The sequence below is a fragment of the Phascolarctos cinereus genome, unplaced genomic scaffold (assembly GCF_003287225.1).
Source record: "Phascolarctos cinereus isolate Bilbo 61053 unplaced genomic scaffold, phaCin_HiC Scaffold_2;HRSCAF=192, whole genome shotgun sequence".
NCBI classification, from domain to species: domain Eukaryota; kingdom Metazoa; phylum Chordata; class Mammalia; order Diprotodontia; family Phascolarctidae; genus Phascolarctos; species Phascolarctos cinereus.
Window position 1 is genome coordinate 356,306,728 of NW_027555625.1, and position 26,715 is coordinate 356,333,442.

General features: G+C 35.9%; 1 protein-coding gene across 1 annotated transcript in view; it reads left to right on the forward strand.

Annotated features, from left to right (window-relative positions):
* Positions 1 to 26,715, forward strand: part of CDC42BPB (CDC42 binding protein kinase beta) — a 145,064-nt gene that overhangs the window by 109,645 nt on the left and 8,704 nt on the right. Inside the window, exons 26-29 of the mRNA XM_020971138.2 lie at positions 1,964 to 2,045; positions 3,480 to 3,696; positions 6,333 to 6,395; positions 13,428 to 14,024. Of these exons, the coding sequence (XP_020826797.1) occupies positions 1,964 to 2,045; positions 3,480 to 3,696; positions 6,333 to 6,395; positions 13,428 to 14,024 (959 nt within the window). The remainder of the gene's footprint in view (positions 1 to 1,963; positions 2,046 to 3,479; positions 3,697 to 6,332; positions 6,396 to 13,427; positions 14,025 to 26,715) is intronic.

The following is a 26,715-nucleotide window of genomic DNA, read 5'->3' on the forward strand; positions in this document are numbered from 1 at the left end:
AATGGTATAATAAAAGTTAAAATATGATTAAGTATATGGGAGATGTTAAAAGGTGGGGTCTATGAGGTTCAAGAAGGGAACCCCTTCTCCCTCTTTTTAGCTAGGTGGATCAGAGAAGGCTTTGTGCAGGTAAATTATCTGAGCTCAGCCTTGGAGGCTGGGGAATATCAGTGGGCAAAGTTAAAAGTGTTGCAAGTGTGGCAGATGGCATGACCCAAAAAATGGATGGATGTAAAAGAGAGCAGGATAACATCAGGGAAAAGTAATTAATCTGGTCCATTGTTATCAGACTCATCATTTGCTTTCATGTTATTCAAGCCTGCTCAGAATTTAAGCCTGTTTAGCCACCTTTGGTTCAGTTCTTGTAGATCTTTTTGTGAAATGGGTAAAATGCTTCCCACATTATGGTACCATTTCCCCCAATATAAGATATATTAGGAAATTTTAATATATGCCTTTGTAAGCACTTGATGTAAATTTGAATTTGTGTATATTGAGTATTGTTTAACCCAGTGAACCAGTTGTGAAATTTTTGTCCCTGCTCACCAGTAGTAGCATTTTAATCATACTTATGTGTAAAGACACTGTGGGATAGAAAAATTCAGACATGTGCCCTTTTCCTAAAATCAGTTTGTTGTAAACAGCAAAGAATTTACCTGTTTTCAAAGCAGCAGCCCTAGTATTTGCCATATAGTTCTTTTAGATGCAATTTATTCCACAAATTAATGGAAATTGGTCCAATGGCCACTTCTTTGAAATCGTGGCCTGATTTCAGCCAAATGTAGTCTAACCTATGTTTTTGGGGGGGATTTTTTGGGGGGTGAGGCAGGTGGGGTTAAGTGACTTGCCCACGGTCACACAGCTAGTGTCATGTGTCTAAGGCCGAATTTGAACTCAGGTCCTCCTGAATCCAAGGACAGAGCTCTATCCGCTGTGCCACCTAGCTGCCCCTTAAACTATGTTGTAAGTATTATAGTTATGAAGTAGTATAAAGTATACTGTAACATGTTCCTTACACATCACCCACCACCTATTGAAATCTTCCCCAGCCTTGGTGGCCCAGCTCAGTTGTTACTTCTTCCACAAGGTCTTCTTCAGTCTCCTTTCTTTTCTAGCTAAAAGCAATTCTCCCCATCGCCATCCTTATCCCTGCACCCCATCCCTCTACCCCTACAATTTTAATTCCCTCTCTGACCTTTCATGTATACTTAATACATAAACACTTCATTTCTCCTTAAGATAGAAACTAGTCTTTTTAAGAAATTTTTGTCTTATTTTCTTTACATGTTTTGCATCATCTAGGACAGAGAAGGACATTACATTATACATTACAGAGTTTTAATGTATAAAGAGTTTGCCTTGGACTTAGGACAGCCTGAGTTCAATGAAGTCCTCCCTCTAATAGGCTGTGTGACCATGCTCCTTAACCTCTCAGTGACCCAGGCAACTCTCCAGTACAGCAATTTCCAAAGCATGGTTTGGGGATCCTGAGACACTTTGACAGTATCTGCAAGATCAAAACTATTTTCATAATAGCACTAAGATGTTTAATTTCAAATATAGTAAATATCAGTAGATATAATTCACATAAACAAAAACTCTTGCGGGGGGTCCTCAGAAATTTTTAAGAGTTAAAGTGAGTCCCAAAACCAAAAAATTTGAGATTCCTTGTTCTGATACTATAAATTGGATTGTACTTGCTGGTCTGCATTGATTGTATAGGGAGTTTCCTTACCAAAAGCTCTGTAATGGAATGAAGTCATAAGTTCAGACAGAAAGAAAGAAAGAAAGAAGGAAAGAAAGGAAATTAAAAAAAATACATCTTGTTTTTTAGAAAACATTCATAAAATGAACAAATCATTTACAGCTAGAAATGTAAAGGAAAATAAAAGTGTACTAGAATACTGTTTCTCTCCATTTTCCCTACCAAGTTTTATTGTCCTATTTTTTTGTTTCTTACCAGAGATGAAGAGTTTTCTGTGAGCTGTGTCTTAGCGTCAGATGTTATACATGCTACCCGCCGAGACATTCCTTGTATATTTAGGGTATGGCTTTTCTTTTTTCTTCTGTTTTTTAAGAGAGTCTTTTAAAGCTTGTGCTTTCATAGCCTTAAAAATAGTAAAATGTTTTTTTCCAGAACTGTATCCAAAAGATATTTCAACATATATCTGAAATTATTTTCTTCAAATTTAGAACTTTGATAGCTTACTTACTTCATTTATGTTTTGGCTATTTAAGCCTTTTATTGCTGATATGTAATAATGATATAGGGATAAAAGTAATTTAATATTTTATGTGTTCCTGTCTTACTCCACATTCCTTCAGGGTGTCCATCTCATTTTCCAGCAGCCTTGCCACCTAGCAGCAGCATCATTCTCTCTTCACACAGGATTGCCACTTTTGGTGTGAGCCATTCTCTCCAGCTCCTTTCATCTGAAACATCCCTCTTCTTTTTTCTTCTTTTTTGGTCCTGCTCCTTTTCTTAGTATACCTAAAACTTCTTTTCTCTTTTGTTTACTTCTCTACTATACTACTTTTTAAAAACTTGGTTTAGCAGTGTATTTAACTCTAAAAGAAATACTATGGTGTTATTTGTAAGGGGGCATGTCATGTGACAATATGTGACTTCAGTTTCTTTTTTTCAGTGTTTACAATAATCTTTAAGTTAGAGCAGAAATATTAAATGATGAAGGCAAACATTCCACATTCACCTTTTTCTTTAATGGCATGCTTTTTTTAAAAAATCTAACACTGAGAGGCATCTCAGTGAAATGCTGTGTTGAACAGGAAACTAACAAGCCTTTCAGCAATATTTTGACAAAATAATATTTCTCTATTCAGAGATCTCCTAGTGTGTATGATAGAGGGAGAATTGCAATCATACATGAATAAAAAGTTACAGCAAATAGTTTTTCAGGCTTCATTAATGAGGACTCAGGGAAAACCTCATAGCATTTCCAATGTAATTTGTATTAAAATTAAGTGGTTCTATTTGAGAAATTATTCCCTCCAGACACTGCTTTAATTACTACTGTAATCCAAGTAAACATTTCCAAAATATGCTTTGGAAGCTGTGGTTTTTGCAAGAGCTAAACTAGCCAGAAATTTACATGTTATAAACTAACAGGACTACACACAACCCTTTTTATTACTGTGTTTCCCATTTAGTATTTAATGGAAGAACTGAGCAAGAAAACTTGAAGAACAAGTAGCTTTAAAAGTTCAGCATGTGACTTATAGTTGCTTGGCAATTAGAGGAGAGAAAACTGAATTGAAAAAAATTTTTAACCCCAAGATTAGACTGTTGCATTCTTCAGAAAGCACCTTTGGAAAGAACTAAATTTTCTGTTCTTGAACATATGTAGTATATTTATTTCTCTAAATAGCTAAATTGTTTTGTATTATTGGGATATAGCTATGTGTACATTGTCTATTTTCTTTGTCTTATGTTTGTGTTTTGTTTATTTTATATTATTAAGGTGACAGCTTCTCTCTTAGGCACACCTGCTAAGACCAGTTCACTACTAATTCTAACAGAGAATGAAAATGAGAAGAGGAAATGGGTTGGGATCCTAGAAGGACTGCAGTCTATTCTGCATAAAAACAAACTTAAAAATCAAGTTGTACATATTCCACAGGAAGCCTATGACAGCACACTGCCTCTTATTAAAACCATGTTAACAGCTGCAATAGTAGGTATGTACCTTGGAAGCTGCAGTTTAAAGAAGTACATTCTCCCTATCATTAGAAAAGCTGGTGTTCTCAACAGTGCTCATATGCTTAAAATATTCCTTCCACAAATACGGAAGCTGCATACTTGTAAACTGAAATCATTTAAGGTTATAATTATAATACCTTCTGGTATATTTACTAGACTGATTTAAATGCCATTCTCGTATCTTTTCTAGATTGGTAAATATCTGAGTGCCAAATGTATGTTGATGCATGCATTGTTAGACTTAGAGCTGGAAGGAATAGCGTGACATCATGTATAAAACAGTGAATTACTGTATTTCAAGTCATGTAGCCTCCTTGGACATCATCTTCCTTATTTGTAAAATGAGATTACTAGTCTCTATCTGTATCTACCTACATAGATCAGGATTTGAAGAGATCTTAGATGACATCTTGTCTGATATTTACATTTTAGAAATGAAGAAACTGAAGTCCAGAGAGGCCACATAGTAACTTACAGACTTAGAATTTTTACCTAGAGCCTCTTCTTATAAATCCATTGCTTTTCCACTTGCACCGTTCTGCCTCATAACCACTTTTTAGGATTGTCGTGTGGTTTAAATAAGAAAAATATATAAAGTGCTATGTAAATGTCATTATTATAATCTAGCTCAGCTCTCACATTTTACACATGAGGAAAGAATCCCAGAGAGGTGAGTGAAGAATGAATGAAAAAATAAGCGATTTTACTATGGTAGACGCTATTTAGATGCAAATATAATTACTGTTCTGTAGGAGCTCACATTCTAATAGGGGAAACAACACATATGGAAGGTTTCAGCCGTAAGTTAAATAGAAAGGTCCCATGGTCATTAGGGTACAGAAGCAAAACAGATGGCAATACTTCTTCCTTAATGTCACTTCTACTGATAAAATCATGTCAGTTTCTGATGGACAATCGTTTGACACTGCCAAGGACTTTAGTGTCAAGAAACTTTCTTTTCTGGGTCTTCATTAGCTGTGAGCGTAGCACCTACAGAGGTTGTCAGGCTGCATCTCCACAAGGGTTGTTTCCAGGATGATAACTACCAACAGTGTGCTGGAAGCGTTGCTGTTACCAGGGTTTATAGGTTTGTAGGTTCAGAGTCCTGGATTGTCTCCACTAGGCTGTGATATGGAGAGGGGAGGGGAGAATAATCTCCCTCTCCATTGGGAGAGATGGTCGTCAGTTTGGTGAGGGTGGTGGTCATGGTGGTGGTAGTGGTTTGCCTTTCCTGGCTTACCTGGCACCTTGATTACCAAGTTGGTGGGGATGGTGACCCTTTCTACACAGGAGTTATTTCCCCAGATGATGGCTCTGAGAGCTGGACTGAAAACAGGACCTGTGGTCTGAGAGGTTCTGCCATTCCCCTAGCTCTTGAGCTTATCTGCCTGTTGGTGGTAGTTGGTTAGCAGTTGTTGCTGGTAGTAGTGAGGAAAGTAGGCCCCTTTTTCACAATGATATTCCCCCTCAGTTGATGGCCATGGGGGAATGACTTAGTGAAATGATTCTCCCGGGTTTAAACGGAACTTGAACTAATAGGCAATGCTGTAGACATAGTATCTGGAGATTTCAGCTAGACATTTGTCTCCAAAAATATCATTGTGAGCCAAAGTAGAAAAATGTAGCTGGATGATAGTACTTAACCAAATGGTTGATTTAGTTGATTATTAAATTGCTGTTACCCTGGAAAGATGCTTCCAGTGTTGCAGTTCTCGTCAAAATTTTTATCAGTGCTTTAGTTATCAAACTGAGGTGGCATCAAGTTCATAAGTAATATGAGAGAGGATATGTAACACGATTTATGGCAGACTATTCCAAAAAGATTTAAGAGGTTTTAACATGATGGACTGACTCGAAAAAGTTCAAACTTAGTAGGGATCAATTGTACTTTAACAAAAAAAACCCAACCCTGTAAATGCACAAGATGCATTGTAGCTGTATAGCAGGCTATATGAGAAAGACTTAGATGTTTTAAAGGACTGTAAACACAGCATGAGAAAACAGTAAGGATGCCAAAATATCTAGTGCATTATTTGTCTGCAAGGAAAATGATAGCCCATTGTCCTCTGCCCTCGTAAGACCACATCTGGCACTTTATGTTCATTTATGGGTGTTTTATTTGAATAGGGACATTGACAGCATGCTCAGGAAATGACAAACCACGGTGAGGATGTGATTGAATCACTGTCGTATGAGAGATGGTTTACTGAGCTGGGTATATATGGACTAGAAAAGAAGCATTTTTGGGGGTGAAAGTCAGCTTAGTTGTCTTCAAGTATATAGAGCTATTATGTAAAGAGGGAGTAGGTTCATTCTTCTTGGCTTCAAAGAGCAGAACTGATAGAAATGTATGAAAGTTACAGGAAGGCAAATTGCAGCTCGGTATAAAAAAATCATGAATAATTCTCTACACTCTTCCAAATATGAGACAGATCGACTCATTACATAGTGGGTTTCTTGTCAGTGGATATGTTTGATCAAATTCTAAATGACCGTTGGTCTGTAATGTATTGTGATTTACTTATAGTTAGAAGACTAGAGGAATTCGACCATAAATGTTGCTAGACTATGGGTCAACTGTTCTCTTATCTCTTTTACCTTCTTTTTTATACAGATCGGGATAGGATAGCCATTGGTTTAGAAGAAGGACTCTATGTAATAGAGTTAACTCGTGATGGTAAGTTATCATGATTTGGATTTGGGTACCATACTAATGTATGTCCAGTCTAGCTAGTTAAGTGTAAAATATACCATCATTCAGCTGATTGCTTAAAAGTAAATTACAAGTAAAATCAGAAAAGGAAAAAGGTGAAGTTTATCCTAACGCCATGTCTTGTGCATTATATCAAATCTACCTGGTTATCCCGCTAGCCAAGGACTAATACTCTTTTTAACTGCAACTTGAAATGTGCCTCCCAAAATGTGCCAGCATGAAAACTATACATGTGTACATGCGTATGCATACATAACATACATGCACACATACAAACATATGCACACATTCACAGGTGATTTTAAAATAGCCTCCATAGATAAGAGGAGCATTTAAGCACTTTGTGCCAAGCACTGTTCTTCAAATGTGGTACAAATATAAGCAAAGCAGACAGCCCCTACCCTCAAAGAGCTTACATTCTAATGGAGAGAGACAGCCCATGAAAAAAGGTGCTGGAAAAGGAGTGGGAAGTGGCATGGAGGCCTGGTTCTCAGCAAGCCAAGGCAAAAACCTCATCTCTCAGAATTATGCAGTTGCTTGTTCTGTGATACTGTCATATTCAAAACCATAATCTCCTGGAGACTTTCTCAAAATAAATTTTCATTTCTTGTTGTGTACTTTGGAGTAGAACTAAAAGACGTTATCTCTCCTTACTATTTAACATAAGAGTTATTAATATGCAAATATTAGAACTCTTTTCCCTAGGAATGACAGGATTATCTATAGTCACACCCTGGAAAGAATATAGAATTTTTTTTCAGGGCTGATAACTGTATTAGTATGGTTAGATAGCATGGACTTCCATCTTTCATTCTCATCAGCTTGTCAAGCTGATTATTGGCTAGCCTCAGATTGTCAGCCTATTGGTGCGTAAGCCAATGAGGATATTCTCTTGTCTAGAGTAACTGTGGATGGTGACCCAACTCGTAGAACTACCAGGGCACTAAATTATTTTAGAGATTAAGCCCTGTGGTTTGATCTGTCCTACTGGTGGCTAATGACTTTACTTACTTAGAACACACACTCTACTGATGAATTTTTTTAAATTATGGAGTTATTGGAAATAGGATTGACAAGCTTACTCAAGTAGATTTGCATCCTTTGGGCAAGTGGTTGGAAACTGCATGAATAAACCCCTTCTGTTCTAGGATCTGCCCCCACTAGGTTCACTTAGTTGAAGTTCGCTGATTGATTCTTTTCAACTTAAACTCATTCTGAGCCAATTAGAACACCTCCTGATAGCAATCTATCCTTTCACCCTAATAAGAGAAAACCAAGAAAATATAAAACAAGTACGTTGTTCTTAGCATAGAGACTCTAGAAATCATCTTGTCTGTTTTTTTTAATTTAAGTTGGTAGATTCTCAGGTGTTCCAAAAAAATGGCTAAATTTGATTAAGCTCAGTTCCCCCAAACTATCTCACAACAGTGATAAAGGTGCTAAAAGCACCCAGAAAGGGGGGAAGGGAAAAAACTCTCACAAGAAAGACCTCACAGGAAACCAGGCCAAAGAAGCCTTAATAAAATTAATAAATATTGTGAAGTAAAAGAGGGGAGAAACCTCTGCAGAGAAGAACAAAACTGCAACAAACTATACCTTGAGAACGGAGAATAGGCACACTCCTAAGAGCTTTCACATCACAGTGAGATGATAAAGATATGGCGTCTCTTCTGTTAGAAATAAGATGGCTAAAGGAAGAATTCAGGAAGGCTGACATGAGAATTGAAAGGTAGAGGAGCAGAGAGCAACTTGGGCAGAAGGAAAAAATGCAGTGATGGAAGAGCAAACAATAGAACATAATTTTTTAAATGTCAGAACTGAAAGATCTATACAAGCTAAAACAACAGAACTGAGTATGATAATCTGAAAATTATTGGTCTCCAAGATAGATATTTTAAAAAACAGTCTGAATACCATATTTAAAGAAATTATAGAAGCCCTCCACTCCAAATCCCCAGAAGTGTCAGAAACAGGCCCCAGTACAAATAAATAGAATACACAAGATACCAGCCAAACATTAACTGACTTACAAATACGGACACTAAGTTCCCGAGTTTCGGTATCAGAATCTTATAACCTGTGGTCTTGGTGGATCTGTGAATTGGTCCAGTGCTTCCAGAAAAACCTGGGAATTGTTCCCCCAAAATCACTAAACTGTGCCTGCCCTTTGGTCCAGTGATTCAAAGTCTGTGTCCCATAGATATAAAAAAAAAAAAGGAAAAGGTCTGATATGTACAAAATCATTTAGATCTTGGACAAAACCTGATTTCTCTCAGATTTTCTAGTTTTACCTGCATTTTTTTGTCAAGTGGCAAGCCTTTATTTCCAGTCTTTGGTGTATTTGGGTTTGTTGAACACTGTTACTATGCTTCTTTGCTTCCATTTAATGAGCCTGATCTATTTCAACTTTTCATTTTTTTAATCAGTTCCAAGTAGTTGTGACAATTACTGCCTTGTGGTATGGCTGAAGATCTGGTACAGCCAGATCCCCTTCCTTCTCCAACTTTTTCATAGAGGTTCTTGAATTTTTGTTCTTCAAATGAATTGTCATATTTTTTCTAGCTCTCCCTTGTGCCCCCTGTAGTTTGATATATAGCAGATGAATTCTTAATCAAACAAAACATATTAGCAATTACAAAGATAAGATATATAATTCTAATTACATGAAATTTAAAAGGTTTTTCATTAATAAAGTTAATGCAACTACAGTAAGAAGGGAGGCAGTCAACTGGGAAAAGATCTTTATATCATTGTCTCTGATAAGGGTCTGCTATTCAAGATATATAGACACAAAGAGAAATATGTAAAACCAAAGGCCATTCCCCAAAATGTCATATAAACAAACAGTGCTCAAAAGGATTGCAAACTCTTCATCATATGAAAGAGTACTCTTAAGTCACTACCAATAAGAAAAATGCAGATCACAACAACCCTAAGGTTTCCCTTTTTTTCCTACAAATTAGAAAAGATAAAATAGTGTTGGAGGGATGTGTAAAGACACATACATTAAGGTGTTGTTGGTGGAGCTATGAATTTGTCCAACCATTCTGGAAGACAGTTTGAAATTTTTGACCCCAAGATTCTGCTGGTAGGGATATGAGGTCAGTGACCAAAAAAAAAAAAAGGTGCCGTATATACCAAAATATTTATAGCAGCACTTTTTATAGTCGCAGTGAATTGGAATTTGGGAATAGCTGAACAAGTTTTGGCTCATTAATGTAATGGAATGTGTGCTGTAAGAAATGATAAATATGAAGAATTTGGAGAAATACAGAATGAACTGAAATATATAAGAAACAGAAAAACAAGATATAACAATGAAAATGGAAGTAATAACAACAGACAACCGAAAATAGATATTTGAAATTATACTGAGCAAACATGGATTCACAAAGAGATATGATAAGATACCTCTTTGGAAAGGTGGACAGCTATAGGTGTGGAATACTGCATACAGATTTTTAAAAATACTATAAAGGAATGAAAAAGAACTATTCCTTAATTATCGAAAGCATTTTTCTAAAACCCAGAATTATTTTTTGTGAAAGGAAAATATGGAAAGCTTTCCTGATGAGAACAGGAATGAAACAATGTCCATTGTCACCATTATTATTTGTAAACATGCTAGCTATAGCAATAATACCAAAAAAATTAAAGGTATAAACATTAAAAGGAGACAATTCTTTATCAGTAACTATCCTATGATTTATATAGAAACTGTAGAGAATAAAAAAATTGTAAAGTTAAATTATTTCATCAGAGTGGCAAAAAATGTTACACTAATTACCTGGGAGTTAAACTACAAAGACAAGATACACAAGACTTATATAAACACAACTGTAAATTAATTTTTACAGAATAAAGGAAGCCTTACATAAGTGAAGAGATTAAGCTGTGACCAATATAGTGACTATGATTGCTCAACCCAAATAAGGCCAAGGATTCAATGCTATGCCAATCAGATTACCAAAGGGATACTGAATAGGATTAGGTAAAGTAATATGGTAGAACAAAAAGTCAAGAGTATCTAGGGAAATAGTAGGATGAGTTTGCTATTATCAAACCTCAGATTTACTTGTCAAAACTATCTGGTACAGGGGCAGCTCGGTGGCTCAGTGGGTAGAGCACCAGCCCTGGAGTCAGGAGGACCTGAGTTCAAATCCAGCCTGAGACACATAACACGTACTAGCTGCATGACTCTGGGCAAGTCACTTAGCCCCAGTTGCCTCACCCTCCCTGTCCCCCCCCGCCAAAAACAAAAACAAAAACAAAACCTATCTGGTACTAAATAAAAAGTAGAAAACTTAATCAGTGGGATAGATTTATATAAGCATATATAAGTACTTAGCAAGAAATCCTTACAGCCATGTAGTCTTCTATAAAACCAAAACCCTGAAGAACTCTCTGTTGGTAGGAACTACTGGGCAAACTAAATAGCAGTTCAGCAGAAAATAGTCTTAAACTAGTGCCTTTCACCACATACCACAATAAATTCCGTGTGGCTAAGTGAGTTAAATAAAGTTACGCCACCCAAAATTAGTGGAAAATGAAAGGTTATATATTTCTCAAAACTGAATAGAGAATGGGGATAGCTAGGTGGCACAGGGGATAGAGCACCAGCCCTGGAGTCAGGAGGAACTGAGTTCAAATGTGGCCTCAGACATTTGACATCAGCTGTGTGACCCTGGGCAAGTCACTTAGCCCCATTGCCTAGCAAAACAAAACAAAGTAATGAACGTAAAACTAACCACAATGTAGAGAATATCCTCAAAGCAAAAGTAGATTGTTATTTGTATGACCATTAAGGCTTTCCACAAATAGTATAAATGCATCTAGAATGAAAGAAGGGGGAAAAATTTGCACCTAACAGTTATGATGAAATTCTGACATCTAAAACCTATATATAGGAAATTGACACAATTCTGTTGAGGCTTAAGAGCCTTTCTGTGATAGATATGTAGCCAAAGGATATGAACAAATTTTTTTTTAAAGAAAGAAATAGAAATTACCCACAATAATTTGATTACATATGATCAGAAATGTAAATTAAATCAACTGAGGTATTACTTCATACCCATCAAATTGTTCAAGATAGTACATGATAGAAAAATTCCATGTTGATAGGGATGCAAAAAAATAGGCATATTAATTCACTGACATCAAGATTGTGAATGATGTAACTCTTGAAAAACAATTTGGCAAAAACTACTTCAGCTAAAGTTAGAAAAAAAGTAAAGGGGGAAAAATCTTTGCAGCAAGTTTCTTTGATAAGCAAGTCTTATTTCTGAGATATATAGGGAACTGATTCAAATTTATAAAAGTAAGCACCATTTTCCAATTGATAAATGGTCAAATTATAACAACAGTTATTTTTCAGCAGAGGAAACCAGGCTCTCATATAGCCATGTGGAAAAAAATGCTGCAAATCACTAATAATTAGAGAAATTCAAATTAAAACTACTCTTTGGTTCCACCTTATATCCATCAGACTGGCAGTGTTGACAGACAGAGAAAATGACAAATGTTGAAGGAGCTGTGGGAAAATATACGTTAGCGTGAAGTTGATCCAGCCTTTTTTTTTTTTGGTCCAGCCGTTTTGGAAAGCAATTTGGAAATATGTCCAAATAGCTGTTAAACTTTGCATACACTTTTACCCAGTGATACTAATACTAGTCCTATACCTCAAAGGAAAATGAAAAGGACCCAGATGTACAAAAATAGTTATAGAACCTCTTTTTGTGGTGGCAAGGAATTAGAAGCTGAGGGGATGCCCATCATTTATTTAGTAGCTGAATAAATTGTGGTATATAAATATGGTGAAATGCTATTATTCTGTAAAAAATTATGAAGGAGGTGGTTTCAGATAAACCAACAAAGAGTTGTATAAACTGATGAAAAGTGAACTGAACAGGACTGGGAGAAAAATTTATACAGTAACAATATCATAAAGACTAAACACTGAAAGATTTAGGAACTGTGTTCAACACAGTTAACCCACTACAATTCCAGAGCACTCAGGATAAAATATGCTGCCACCTCCTAATAGAGAGGAGATGGACTCAGAGTGCTGAGGCATATTTGGGGTTGGGGCTAGGAGAAAGAACCAGGAGAGAATGTGACCAATGTAGAAATTTGTTTTGCTTGACTATACATGTTTGTAACAGGTACAGTTCTTCTTGGTTTCTTAATGGGAGTGAGGGAGAAGTGGGAGGGAGAAAATGCAAACCAGATTTTTTTTTTAATTGAATTTTCAAAAAAGAAAAAGTTTGGAATTATGCAAGAAAAATTACAAAATTCTTCATAGTGATCCTATTATTAAATTTATACATTAAGGAGGTTATTAACAATAAGAAAAGACCCTTCTGTAGTAAATGTTTGTAGCAAAATTTTCATAACAGAAAAAAATGGAAACCATGTGTTCAGTGATTCAGGAATAGTTGATAAAATATGATGTAGAGTGAACAAAGCAAAAATAAAAGGGCAACATATACAATTATTGCATTTATGAAGACAGTTTAAGTAAAATTCAAATAAAACTATTGAATACTATTGATACTTAAAAAGCATACACTCCATTTTTTGTTAACAAATGTTAAACTAATAAATGTAAGGTTGCATTTTCAATTTTTTATGTTACTTTGTGAATTGTACATTGTAGGAGATTAAATTGTGAATATACTGAACTTTATATGATATTTTAAAACTCAACAGTACGTCTTCTACTCCTACATTTTACAATGAAGGCTTAGAAAAGAGGAAGTGATTTGCCCAAAGTTACAGAAATAGAAAATAGCAAAGTCAAGATTTGAGCCCAAATCCTGGGCTCCAAATCCATTGTTCTTTCTACTTCCTCATCCTCTCCACCCAGAAAGATTGGAACTTATCCCATTGTATCACCTGTAAAGTTGACAGAAAATAACCATTCTTTACAGAGGATTATTTAAATTTCCATAATCCTTTATTCACCGAGATTTATTTGTTGTGCCCTCTTTGCAGTGATTGTTCGAGCTGCTGATTGTAAGAAGGTGTACCAGATTGAACTTGCTCCCAAAGAGAAAATTATCGTCCTCATCTGTGGCAGGAACCATCATGTTCATCTGTATCCATGGTCCTGTCTTGATGGTTCAGAAGGCAATTTTGACATCAAACTTCCGGAAACTAAAGGCTGCCAGCTTATAGTAGTTGCCACACTAAAGAAGAGCTCTTCAACTTGTTTGTTTGTGGCTGTGAAACGACTGATTCTTTGTTATGAAATTCATAGAACTAAACCTTTCCACAAAAAATTCAATGAAATTATGGCTCCAGGAAATGTACAATGGATGACAGTGTTCAAGGACAGGCTCTGTGTTGGCTACCCTTCTGGGTTCTCTCTGTTGAACATCCAGGGAGATGGACAGACTCTAAACCTGGTAAATCCTAATGATCCCTCGCTTATGTTCCTCTCACAGCAGTCTTTTGATGCCCTTTGTGCTGTGGAACTCAGTAATGAGGAATACCTGCTTTGCTTCAGCCATATGGGATTATACGTGGATTCACAAGGTCGGAGGTCACGCATGCAGGAGCTAATGTGGCCTGCAACTCCTGTTGCCTGTAGTATGTATATGTTTTTCTGTTGCCATATCCCTGTTGCTGCTTTTCTCATCAAAAATCAGCATGTGTTCTCTTTTGCTTTGATTTATCTTCCAGTTTTCACAGTTAAGGTAGCTAAGAATTTACAGTAGACCCAATCCCATTTTCCCCATGTAGAAGAATCAGGTGATAAAAGTGTGGTGCAGAGGCATTTTTCAAGCATTTGCAGTGTTACCAGGCACTGTGTTAAGCTTTACAGATACAAGTGAACAAAAAGATAGACCCTGCCCTCAAGGAGCTTACAATCTAATGTAAGAAGACAACACAAAAGCAGAAGGAAAGTGGGAAGAGGTTGGGGATGGGGCGGAATGGCAGATGAGGAGGTACTTGGTGCTGGTCTGTTATTCAATTCCAAAAACTCAAAAGGAGAATGAAAGTTGGTCAGCCTTTGCCTCTCAACAAAATGGAAATCCTTCTTGTACCCCCCCCAAAATAAAAGAAGTCACCAGTGGGGAAAGAGGCCAATAGATGTTCCAGAATGAGACTATGGATGAGGCACAGTGATAAAGTCTTTAATTCAAAGCACAGTAGCATGGTAATATGAAGAGCCAAGTTTGGGACCAGGTAGCTTTGAGTCCTACCTCTAATATATGCTGTTTTGAGGACCCTAGGCAAGTCAGTTAACTTCTCAATGTTGTAGAATACTTTCTGAGATAGTAAAAAGCACAGTTGGTCCCAGCCTGTCCTGGTATTTATTGCTTAAACTACTGCAAGCGGGTCCCAGAATTTCTGCCCAACCTGGAACAAGTCTTTATATATGCTCAGCCTTCTTGTCTGTAAAAACAGCCTTTTCAGAAAGACATTTAGAGAATAATTTAATAATAATAACGCATATTTATGGTTATTTACAAAGTGATCCTCATGTATTCTGCTATGCTAAGATGGCCCCCTTCCATCATTATATCTCTTCTGCTAGCTCAGTCAGTTAGAGAATAAGCATTTATTAAGTACTTACTCTGTGCCGGGCACCATGCTAAGGAATGGAGATACAAAGAAAGAACAAAAATAGTCCCTGCTCTGTTGGTCAAGATAACATAGATAGGTGTGTACAAGATACATATAGAGTGGATGGGAGGTTATCTAGAGGGGACCAGGAAGTGACTCCTGGCAGAAACTGGCATTTGAGGCAAAGAACCTGATAATCTTCATTTGTGGCGTTAGACAAAAGAACTGGTTTAAAAGGCTCATCGGACTTATAGTTAGAAAGGGACCATTAGAAATCATCTAGACATCTGATTTTACTGATGAGGAAATGAGCTCAGATCATTGATGTACCTTTGCCTGAGATTGTATAGTAGGATATGAGTATTCAGACACAGGGCTTCTGCCTTCCAGTATCATATTCTTTGCATTGCATGAAATACCTGTTTTATATCTGGAAAAAAGAATTACTGATGATTGAGATGAGTCTTCTGGAGTCTTGTGTTTATTTTGAGAGAGACTTGGTTAGCTGGAGACTTGTACAGATAAAGGCAACCAGAACGCTAAAAACCTTGAATCCATGTTTTAGGGATGTTTAGTCCAAAGAAAAGATTCAGGAAGGACTTGATAGTTATCTTCAAATGTGTGAAAGACTGCACAGGAGGGGTGAGACTGTCCTATCTTTGGCCCCAAAGGCATAACTAAGAGCAGTTGGTGGAAGGTGCATACAGACTAATTTAAGCTTGATGGCCAAAAGTGGAATGGGATTCATTCAACAGTGTTGGTCTTCAACAGAGGCTGAATGACTACTTGTCATGTATGTTAGAATAGGGTTTCCTTTCAAGCATGGGTTGAGCCAAATAGCCACTGAGGCCCCCAAATTCTGTGAAGTAGGATAGTAAAAAGTAGCCACAGTACTTTTGATGGTCAAAGAAAAGCTCTTTGTACCCTTAGAGAAGTTACAGTTTTCTTCTTATATTTAGAAGGCCAAAGTTCTACTTTAGGGCTATTCTTTTTTTGATGTTTGTGTTCAGAAAAATTGGATTTTGGTTTAGAAAAAAATATTTTAGAAAATCAACTATTTCACATGGCTAAATATACAGAAATAATAGGCCTGATGGAGAGTATAGCATTTGAGAAACTGTTACAAACTTATAACCAGTGAAAACTAATGGTAGAATTGGTAAGTGAATTACTTTGGGGAAACTTCCTTTTCCACCCTTCTCTGTTTATATAATAAGCTCCAACTAGTTTAATAATTAGATAGGACGTTTATTAGGTGCTAAGTGCTAGGGAACAGATAGAAACAAATAAATCAGTCCTTACCCTAAAGAAGCTTAGATTCCTTTAGAGGGGAGACAACACCTAAAGGGGAGCATGAAAGCAGAAGTTGGGAGAATACAGACTGAGGCAGAATGACTTGTGATGAAGTGGAAAACTCCAGAATGTGAGTTCAAGCCAGAAGTGAAGATAGATAATTATAGATAATTCAGAATGTCAGAACATCCTGATGTTAAATTTAAAATTTAAATTTAGTTTAATCTAAAATCAGGGCATCTAGATAAATAGAAAATAGAAGCTTTGCCCGTAGACATCCAATTAGATTAACTACAAGACAATTTTATTAATATAATTTGGTATTGGTAACTCCTCATGAAGAACTTCCTCTGTCAGTGCAGATTGATACCTGCTAATAGAGGACATAGTTATTAAAATTGAAGGACATTATTAATTTCTTTTAATTGCTTAACATTGGAGCCTTTGATCTGTTTGATTGCTAGTTTTAGTGATAAAATACTGAAAAAATATTGATATTGATAATATGCTAACTGTACAGTACCAAAGGATGGGACACTTCCAGCAAAAGGCAGGTGTAGTTAGCTTTATTTTTTGCATGTTGCCATCAAACTGAAACCTGGTAGCATGTTCTTCATTACCTTATAAACAACTACATGTTATTTCTTTTGTGTATTATGAGGATAATCTAGATGCGTTGCTGACCCATGACCCCAATAGTAAGGTTTCCTAGGTATCTAATATTGTGTTATCAAGGTTAGTGCTCTCCATGACAGAGATAATTAAATAAAGAAATTAGATATTTTGTTTTACATTCATTATGAAATAATGGGCAATCTTGGGGTCAGGGAGACCTGAATTCAGGTGTCCTGAATTGTGCTGGCCATGTTACCCCAAACAAACTATTTAATCTCTCAATTCCCTAAACAATTCTAAAATAATTATCACACCAAGTACCAGTCTGTGTTGGTAGAGGGAATTTCTTCATTGGAAGTTTTCTATACCAATGAAGTCACAGGTCCAATAAAAAAAAATCATGATTTATATACATTCTTATTTTCTAAAAAGTTTGAAGTTACAATATTAGGCATAAACATAAACATGGAATTTGGTCTTTCGTAAGAGAAAGAAGATACTTACCTTAACTGCCCAATAATTCTCTCACGCATTCTCTCTTCATTGTCCTTCCCCATTGACTTTGTAGATAGCGATTTTCATTTCAAAGTGGATTTTCATTCATTTCAATTCACACGTTTACTAAACACCTACTATGTAGAAGGCACTGTGCTAGAATATATAATACTCCCACTCCCAGTTCCACCCCTGAGAATGCTTAGCTTTCTTCAAGACTAAACTGAAATATCATTTTCCTATATAAAGACTTTCCTGATCCCTTCATATGTTAGTGCCATAAAATTATTTTGTAATTATTTACCTGTATATGTGTTATGAAAAGCAGTATGGCACAATAGATAGAAAGTTGATCTCAGAGTTAAGAAGACCTGGGTTCAAATTCAGGTCTGGAGCTAAAAAGACAAAACCAAAAGAGGCCTTGCCCTAATAGAATTTATAATCCACTTGGAGGTTGCAACATGTATGTTTTTTTCTTTGACCAGATCTCTAATTAGTTTTAGAGAGCCTCCTGGGGCTATTCTAGAGGTTAAGTGACTTGCCCAGAGTCACAGAGCTAGTATATGTCAGAGATAGGGTTTGAACCCAGGTCTTCTTAACTCTCAGGTCCATTTTCTATCAACTGTTCCCTGCTTCTTTTCATAACATCGATACAAGTAAGTGTATGTGAAATAACTTTCGATGAGGAGCTATTATCTGAGAGGATCCGAAAAGGCTCCACATAGGAAATAATACTTGAATTTAGCCTTGAAGGGGGCTAAGCATTCTTAGAGTTATAAACAAGGAGGGGGTAACATGTATTTCAAGCTTAGAAGGGACAATGGACATGGGAAATCATATGTAAGGGAGAAGCAACAGCTGTGAGGCCAGTTTGATTAGAATGTTATGTGTGGAGGGGAAGGATACAAAAGAAGTGAATCATTGGATTTTGGAGAGCTTTAAATGGCGCACCTAGCAAAGTCCAGTATTTGAGAAGTGAGTTTAATACTGTGTTTTCTAAGTATCAGGGACCTAGGAAGGGTCCTAATGGTCCAATGTTGTACCCCTTACCAATCTTTGTTTAGCTTTTTGTGAACCTTTCTGACTTTCTCCTACACTGTGCAACATATTCTAGACACATTTTAACTTGCAAACAGTGCTAAAAGGATGCCTTTAAAATATCCTCAGGACAGCACAGTCTAGTAATAGTGAAAGGAATTTGTGGCCTTAATTTCATTTATGACCTAAGTGACTCTGGGCAAATCTCTTTATCCTTTCTGTCTGCTGCTTATCTGCAGAGTGAAAACAATCATTCTTGGACAATCTATGTCACAAGATTTTTAGGGGGACCAAATAAAATAATATATTTAAATCACCTAATAAACAGAAAGACATCATAGAAATGTAGCTATTATTATTACTCTTAGCCATAGGCTCCTAAAGTGGGTGATACCTCCTGTTGGGGGATGCTGGAACGATCCGGAGGGGAGGGAGTAGCCTTGGGTACAATTGGGGAGTGTTGAGTAAAAATAAGGGTTAACCTAAACTAACTCCAGGGGGATGCTGAGTAATTTTTTTAAAGGTGGGCAGTAGGCCAAATAAGTTTGGGAACTCTACCCCATAGACCTCAGAAAAGCACTGATACAGACCTCTGTCATTGAAAATAGGAAGCTCTGGCACAAGTCACTGCTACAGAAGATTTACTTCTGGGAAGGTGGGGGAGCCAGGCTTGGCTAGGAAAATAGTTTGCCAGTGAGGGGCTCATGTGCTGACCCATTGGTTTTCCTTATTTTCAGGAGTTCCTATCCAATCCTTTATTTTTCCTCCTTAATTTTTTTAATTTATTGTTAATACTCCTTTTTTTAAATTTTGAGTTCCAAATTCTCTCCCAGTCTCCCCATCCCTCCCCTACCCATTGAGAAAGCAAGCAATATATCAGTTATAAATGTGAAGTCATGCAAAAACCTTTTTTTTTAAACAATTAAAATAAAAAGTTGCAATCTATATTCAGATGCCAACAGATTGTTCTCTGGAGATAGATAATGTTTTTTCATCGTGAATCCTTCAAAACTGTCTTGGGTCATTGTATTGCTGAGAATAGTTAGGTCATTCACAGTTGATCATTGTACAGTATTGCTGTAACTGTGTACAGTGTTCTCCTGGTTCTGCTCACTAAACTTTGTATCAGTTCATGTTAAGTCTTCCCAGGTTTTTTCTGAAAGCATCCTGCTCATCATTTCTTATAGCATAATAGTATTCCATCATAATCATATACCACAGCTTGTTCAGTCATTCCCCTAATGATGGATTGATGAGCATCACCTTGATTTCCGATTTTTGCCACCACAAAAAGAGCTGCTACAAATATTGTGTGTGTGTGTGTATCCTTTTCCATTTTCTTTGGTCTCTTTGGGATATAGACCTAGTAGTGGTATTGCTGGGTCAGAGTGTATGCACAGTTTTGTAGCCCTTTTAGCGTAATTCTGGATTGTTCTCCAGAATAGTTGGACCAGCATACAACTCCACCAATAGTTCATGAGTATCCCAATTTTTTCACATTTTCTCCAACATCATTTCCCTTTTTTGTCATGTAAGCCAGTTTGATAGGTGTGGGGTGGTATCTCAGAGTTGTTTTAATTTGCATTTCTATAATCAGTGGTAATTTAGAGCATTTTTCTGTATGACTGATAACTTAGTTTTGATTTTTTCTTTTGAAAACTACCTGTTTTTGTCCTTTAATTATTTATCAATTAGGAAATAGCTCTTTTTAAAAATAAATTTGAGTCAGTTCCATATATATTTGAGAAATGAAACTTTTATCAGGGAAATTTCTGTAAAAATTTCCCCCAGTTTCCTGCATTCTTTCTAATTTTGGCTGCATTTGTTTTGTTTGTATGAAACCTTTTTAATTTCATGTAATCAGAATTACCAATTTTGCGTCCTATGATTCAATTTCCTATTTGGTCATAAACTCCTCCCTTAGCAACATAGATGTGACGGGTAAATTTTTCCATGCTCTCCTAATTTACTTACACTCTTACCCTTTCTGTCCAAATCATTTGTAATTTAGTTTGAAACCTGGCACTGCTAGTTTGTCCTCCTTCACATTTTCCTCTTGAACTCTCTCCTGACGAAAGTGGGCTTCCAGAACTAACATCTAATTCCTCTGTATTGGTTCTCTCACACCTGATTTGTGTAAGATAATTATTCTTTTAGCTGTTCTTGAATGGTTTTATTTTTTGAAGTCATATCATGCTCAGGTCTACCCCAGTCTTTCTTATAAGCTACCTAATTAACTAATAACAATCTTAAACATAGGTTTTACATTTTACAAACATAAAAGGTAAATAGTCTGTCCTTATTTCTCTTGGCTCTTGTATGTCAAATCTTCTATTGAGTTCAAGTTTTTTTAAGAGTCCTGAAAGTCTGACAATTCATTAAATATCTTTCTTCCTTCCCCATTCAGAATTATGCTTAGCTCTGCCGGGCATGATATTTTCAGCTGGAAGCCCAGTTCTTGTGCTCTTGGATATATAATGTCCTAAGACTTGTGATCCTTTAGTGTTGCCACTGCTAAGTCTTATGTGATTCTAATTGTGGTTTTGCCATATGTAAATTGTTTTTTTTCCTTGTTGCTTGTAATATTTTGTCATTGAGCTGTGAGTTTTGAAATTTGATTATAATTATAATCCCTGTGAGTTTTCCTCATAGGATCTCTTTCAGGTGGTGATCAGTGGATTTTTTTCTATTTCTACTTTTCCCCTCTTATTCTAATGCTTCAGGACAATGTTCTTGAATTATTTCTTGTATTATTTTATCAAGATTCTTTTTTTGATCATAGCTTTTAGATAGTCCAGTTATTCTTAAGTTTTCATGCAGTTATTTCAAATGGAATTTTTCTTTCTATCACTTCCTACTGGACTTTGTTGGTAATATACGAAAATGCTGATGATTTTAGTGGGTTAATTTTACATTCTGCAACTTTGTTAAAGTTGTTAATTTGTTTCATCTAGTTTTTTAGTTGATTTTCTAGGTTCTCTAAGTATACCATCATATTATTTGCAAAGAGGAATTTTTTGTTTCCTTGTCTTTTTATTCCTTCAATTTCTTTTCTTCTGTTACTGCTATATCTAATATTTCTGATAAAATATTGAATAATAGTGGTGATAATGGCATCCTTTTTTTGCCCGTGATGTAATTGGAGAGGCTTTTAGCTTATTCTTGCAATAGATAATGCTTGCTTTTGATTTTAGATAGATAAGGCTCCATTAGTTCCTATGTTTTCTAGTGTTTTTAATAGGAATGGGTGTTATATTCTGTGTCTATTGATAATAATCATATGATTTTTGTTGTTTTTATTATTAACATGATTGGTAACACATATAGTGTTCCTAGTAATGAACTAGTCCTGCATTCTTGGTATAAATCTTACCTAGTCTTAGGGTATGGCTTTTGTGATATGTTGCTTTAATCGCCTAGTTAGTATTTTATTTAAAATTTTTGCATCAGTATACATTAGGAAAATTGATCTACAGTTTTCTTTCTCTGTTTTTGCTCTCCCTGGTGTAGATATCAAAACCATATTTGTGTTATAAAGGTATTTTGGTAGGTCTTATTTGCCTATTTTTCAAGTAGTGTATGTAGCATTGGGATTAATTGATCCTTAAAAGTTTAGTAGAATTCACGTGTAAATCCATCTGGTCCTGGGGATTTTTTCTCAGGGAGCTTATTGATGGCTTGTTCAATTTCTTTTTCTAAGGTAGGGTTATTTAAATGTTCTATTTCCTCTTCTGTTAATGTGGGCAGTTTATATTTTTGCAAAATATTTGTTCACTTCACTTAGATTGTCAGATTTATTAGGGTTTGTCTAATTGCTTTAATTTCATCTTCATTGAAGATGCATTCACCCTTTTCATTTTTGATACTGGTAATTTAGTTTTTTCTTTTTTAAATCAAACTAACCAGGAGTTTATCTATTTTATTGTTCTTTCCCCCATAAAACCAATTCCTAGCTTTATTTATTAGTTTTTTTCTTTTACTTTAGATTTCATTAATCTCCTTTGATTTTTCAGGATTTCCATTTTAGTATTTAATTGGGGATTTTTAATTTGTTCATTTTCTAATTTTTTAGCTGCATGCTCAATTCATTGATCTGCTCTTTCTGTCTTTTATTGATGAATGCATTTAGAGATATAAATTTTCCCCTAATTTCTGCTTTGACTGCATCCCAGAAATTTTAGTTTGTTGTCTCATCATCTTTGATGAAATTATTGATTTGTTTCTGTGATTTGTTCTTTGACCCACTCGATTTTTAGAATTATTTAGTTTTTGATTGATTTTTAATCTATGCTTTCACAGCCCTTTATTGAATGCAATTTTCATTGCATTATGGTATGAAAAGAGTGCAGTAATATTTCTGCTCTTCTGCATTTGGTTGTTAGATTTTTATGCCCTAAAACATAGTCAGTTTTTGTCTAAGTGCTGAGAAAAAGTTAAACTACTTTCTATTCCCATTCAGTTTTCTCCAAATGTCTATCCTATCTAGTTTTCTAAAATTCTGTTCATCTTCTTAACGTATTTCTTATTTATTTTATGGTTAGATTTATCTATCTCTGAGAGGGGGAAAGTTGAGGTCCCCTACTAGTATAGTTTTATTATCTGTTTCCTTTACCAATTTTTCCTTTAAAAAGTGGGATGCTATGCCATTTGGTGGATATATGTTTAATATTGATATTATTTCCTTGTTTATGGTACTTTTAGCAAGATGTAGTTTTCCTGGTTATCTCTGCATTAGGTCTGTTTTTACTTATGCTTTTCTGAAATCATAATTGCTATGCTTGCCTTTTTTTTTCTATTTCTGCTGAAGCATAACACATTCTGCTCCAGCCCCTTATTTTAACTCTTTGAGTATCTTTCTGTTTCAGATGTATTTCTTGTAAATAACATATTGTTGGCTTCTGCTTTTTAATCTATCCTGCTATACCATTCATGGTTTTGATTACTAACTGTTCATTTCCCTCCGTCCTATTTTCTTCTGTTTATCCTTCTCTCATTTTACCTTATCCCTCCTCAAAAATTCTGTTTTCCTTCTGACCACTGCATCCCTTAATCTGCCTTCCCTTTTATCACAATACCCCTCAAATCTCATTCCTACTTTGCTGTCAGGTAAGATAGATTTCTGTACCCAGTTGAGTGTGTGTGTGTGTGTGTGTGTGTGTGTGTGTGTGTGTGTGTGTACATACATATATACGTATACTTACATACACATATTTTTTTTCTTCTCTCTTTGAACCAATTCAGAGGAGAGTGAGGTTCAAGCATCGCCTACCTCCCCACCATTGTAAAAGCTCTTTCTTGAGTGTCTCTTTTATGTCGGATAATTTTCCCCATTCTTTCTATTCCTTCCCTCTTTTCCTCGCATATTTCTTTCTTACCCATCCATTTTTTTTAGATCATCCCAACATAATTCACCCGCATGTCCCCTCTCTACATAGACTACTTCTAATTGCCCTAATAATGATAAAGTTCTTATGAGTTAGATGTGTCACCTTCCCATATAGGCATATAAACATTTAACTTTATTGAGTTCCTTGTGATTTCTCTTTCGTGTTTACTTTTTTCTGCTTCTCTTGCATCTTATATTCATCTCTGATCTTTTCTTCAGGAATGCTTGAACATCCTCTATTTCATTAAATATCCATTTCTCCCCCTGAAAGAGTATCCTCAATTTTTCTGAGTAAGTTATTCTTGGTTGTAATCTTAGCTCCTTTGCCTTCCAGAATATCATATTGAAAGCCCTCTCTGCTCCTTTAACGTGGAAGCTGCTAACTCTGCTGTGTTCCAGACTGTGGCTCCATGGTATTTGAATGGTTTCTTTCTGGCTACTTGAGGTATTTTTCTCTCTGACCTGGGAGCTCTGGAATTTGGCTATGATATTCCTGGGAGTTTTCATTTTGGGGATTTCTTTCAGGAGATGATCTACTGATCTTTCTTGCTATTACTGTTTTACCCTCTGGTTCTAGGATATTAGGACAGTTTTCTTTTATAATTTCTTGAAATATGATATCTAGACTCATTCTTTGATCATGGCTTTCAGGTAGTCTAATAATTCTTATCTCTCTTCAATTTATTTTTTGGGTCAGCTATTTTTCCAATGAGATATTTTACATTTTCTTCTATTTTTTTTCCCATTCTTTTGACTTTGACTCTTGATGTCTCATGGAATGATTGATTACTTTTCCACTTGACTGATTCTAATTTTTAAGGAATTGTTTTCTTCAGTGAGATTTTGTGCCTCTTTTATCATTTGGCCAATTCTGGTTTTTTGAGGCTTTGTTTGTAGCTGTTTTGATGTGATTACTATCTTCTGATTTTGTTCTTGATCTTCCCTGTCACCATAGTGACTTTTTATGGTCAGGCTCTTTTTTGTTTGCTTAATTGTTTAAGAAATGGTTATTGAATATTTAGAAATGAAAGTAGTACTTAAGAACAGGTCTTGCATGCTGAGTTTAAACTAGTTTCCTTTTTGGCAGAGACACCAAAATAGGAGATTGGGGAATGCTGCATTTTAAAGTGCCATAAACTATTCTGGTAGAAAAGATGGAGAGATATGGGCTAGCTAACAGTCCTACTAGTTAAATTTAGAGCAAGTTGAAATGGTTTGATGTCAGCTGAAAAGATTTTCAGTGGAGTACCCCAGGCATCTGTGCTCAGTCCTGCGTTCATTAGTATTTTTTGCAATAACTTCAATAAAAGCGTTGACAAATGTTGCAAAGCTAGGAGGCCACAGCCAGCTTACTAGATGAGAAAGTCGGGATCTGAAGAGATCTAGAAGATTGTGATAAATCTGGTAAGATGAAATTTAATAGGGAGTAAATATAAAGTCTTGAACTTGGGAAACAAGAAATAAGTTCAGTAGGCCCAGATTAGAGAAGCAAAGTTAAACAAGTTAGTCTGAAAAAAAAAATGAGGGTGTTAGTGTACTTAAATAAGAGCCAACGATGAAATATGACAGTCTCCCAGAAAGCTAATGGAGTCTTGGGCTACATTTAAAGGCAGAGCTTCCAGGAATAAGAAGTTGATCATTTCCTCTACTGTTGCATAGGTATAATATTGTGTATAGTCTTTTTTTTTTTCTGGCTAGACAATGGGGTTAAGTGACTTGCCCAGGGTCTAGTAAGTGTTATGTGTCTGAGGCAGGATTTGAACTCGGGTCCTCCTGAATCCAGGGCTGGTGCTCTATCCACTGCACCATCTAGCTGCCCCAATATTGTGTATAGTCCTTGACACCACAATTTACAAAGGATTTTGACCATCTGGAGAGCATTCCCATAAAGGTAACCAAGACAGTGAATGGCCTTGAGTCTTCATGTGAATCTTCATATGAAGATCTGTTGAAGGAACTGAGGATATTTAGTTTGGAGGATAAAAATGTTTTACTTGGTTTGGGGTTTTTGTTGTTGTTGTTGTTGTTGTTGTTGAGGGGAGGTGTGATGGGGCGAAAGACTGGTATAATAGCTGCTCCCAAGCATTTGAAAGGGTAGTTATATAGGAAAAAAATTAGACATGTTCTGTTTGTTCCTGTTTCTGGTGGGGCCAGTGCCAACTTGAAAAGAAGCAACTTTAGGTTTGATATGAGGAAAAACACCCTCACAATTCTAGAGCTGTGCAGAAGTGGAATGGACAGCCTTAGGAGTTTTGGTTGTGTATTCACCTCATTGGAGGGCGTAGGCAAAGGCTGGCTGACCGCTTACCAGGTGTGTTGCAGTCTTTTTAGATATGGGCTTCCAACTCTAAAATTCTGTCATTCCCTTATCAGTACTGTTATTTTTGAAATTTTGCAGCTGACCTAAGCCATCTTTTTAAAGTGAGTATACACTTAACCACCCTACATTTTGATTTTTTTTTTTATATTCAGTGGAAAGGATTTTGTTCCTACAGTTGCAATAGATCTGCAAAAGATAGTGGTACCTACCCCCTTGCAATATGATAACAGAAGTGAATTTTTAATTCAAGATAAAGAAGAATGACTGAGACTGAAAGTTAAAACTACACAACATTCACAAGTATTTGCAGCATTCCCCAGCACGAAACATTTTCAAAATAATGCTACTGCCAGTGTTAAGTGTACATACCAGCAAACTGCACCTCACCTTTGTTATGGATGATTAGAAAGACATTTTAAAATTGCCTTTCAAAATTACCATGAAGTAATGAGCCGTTCCTAAGAATTGGAGGAGGACTTAGAAACTATGAAATAATATTTGTCAAGCACTTTTCAAACCTAAAGTGCTATAAAAATTCTGGCTATTTTACAGTAAAGGAACCT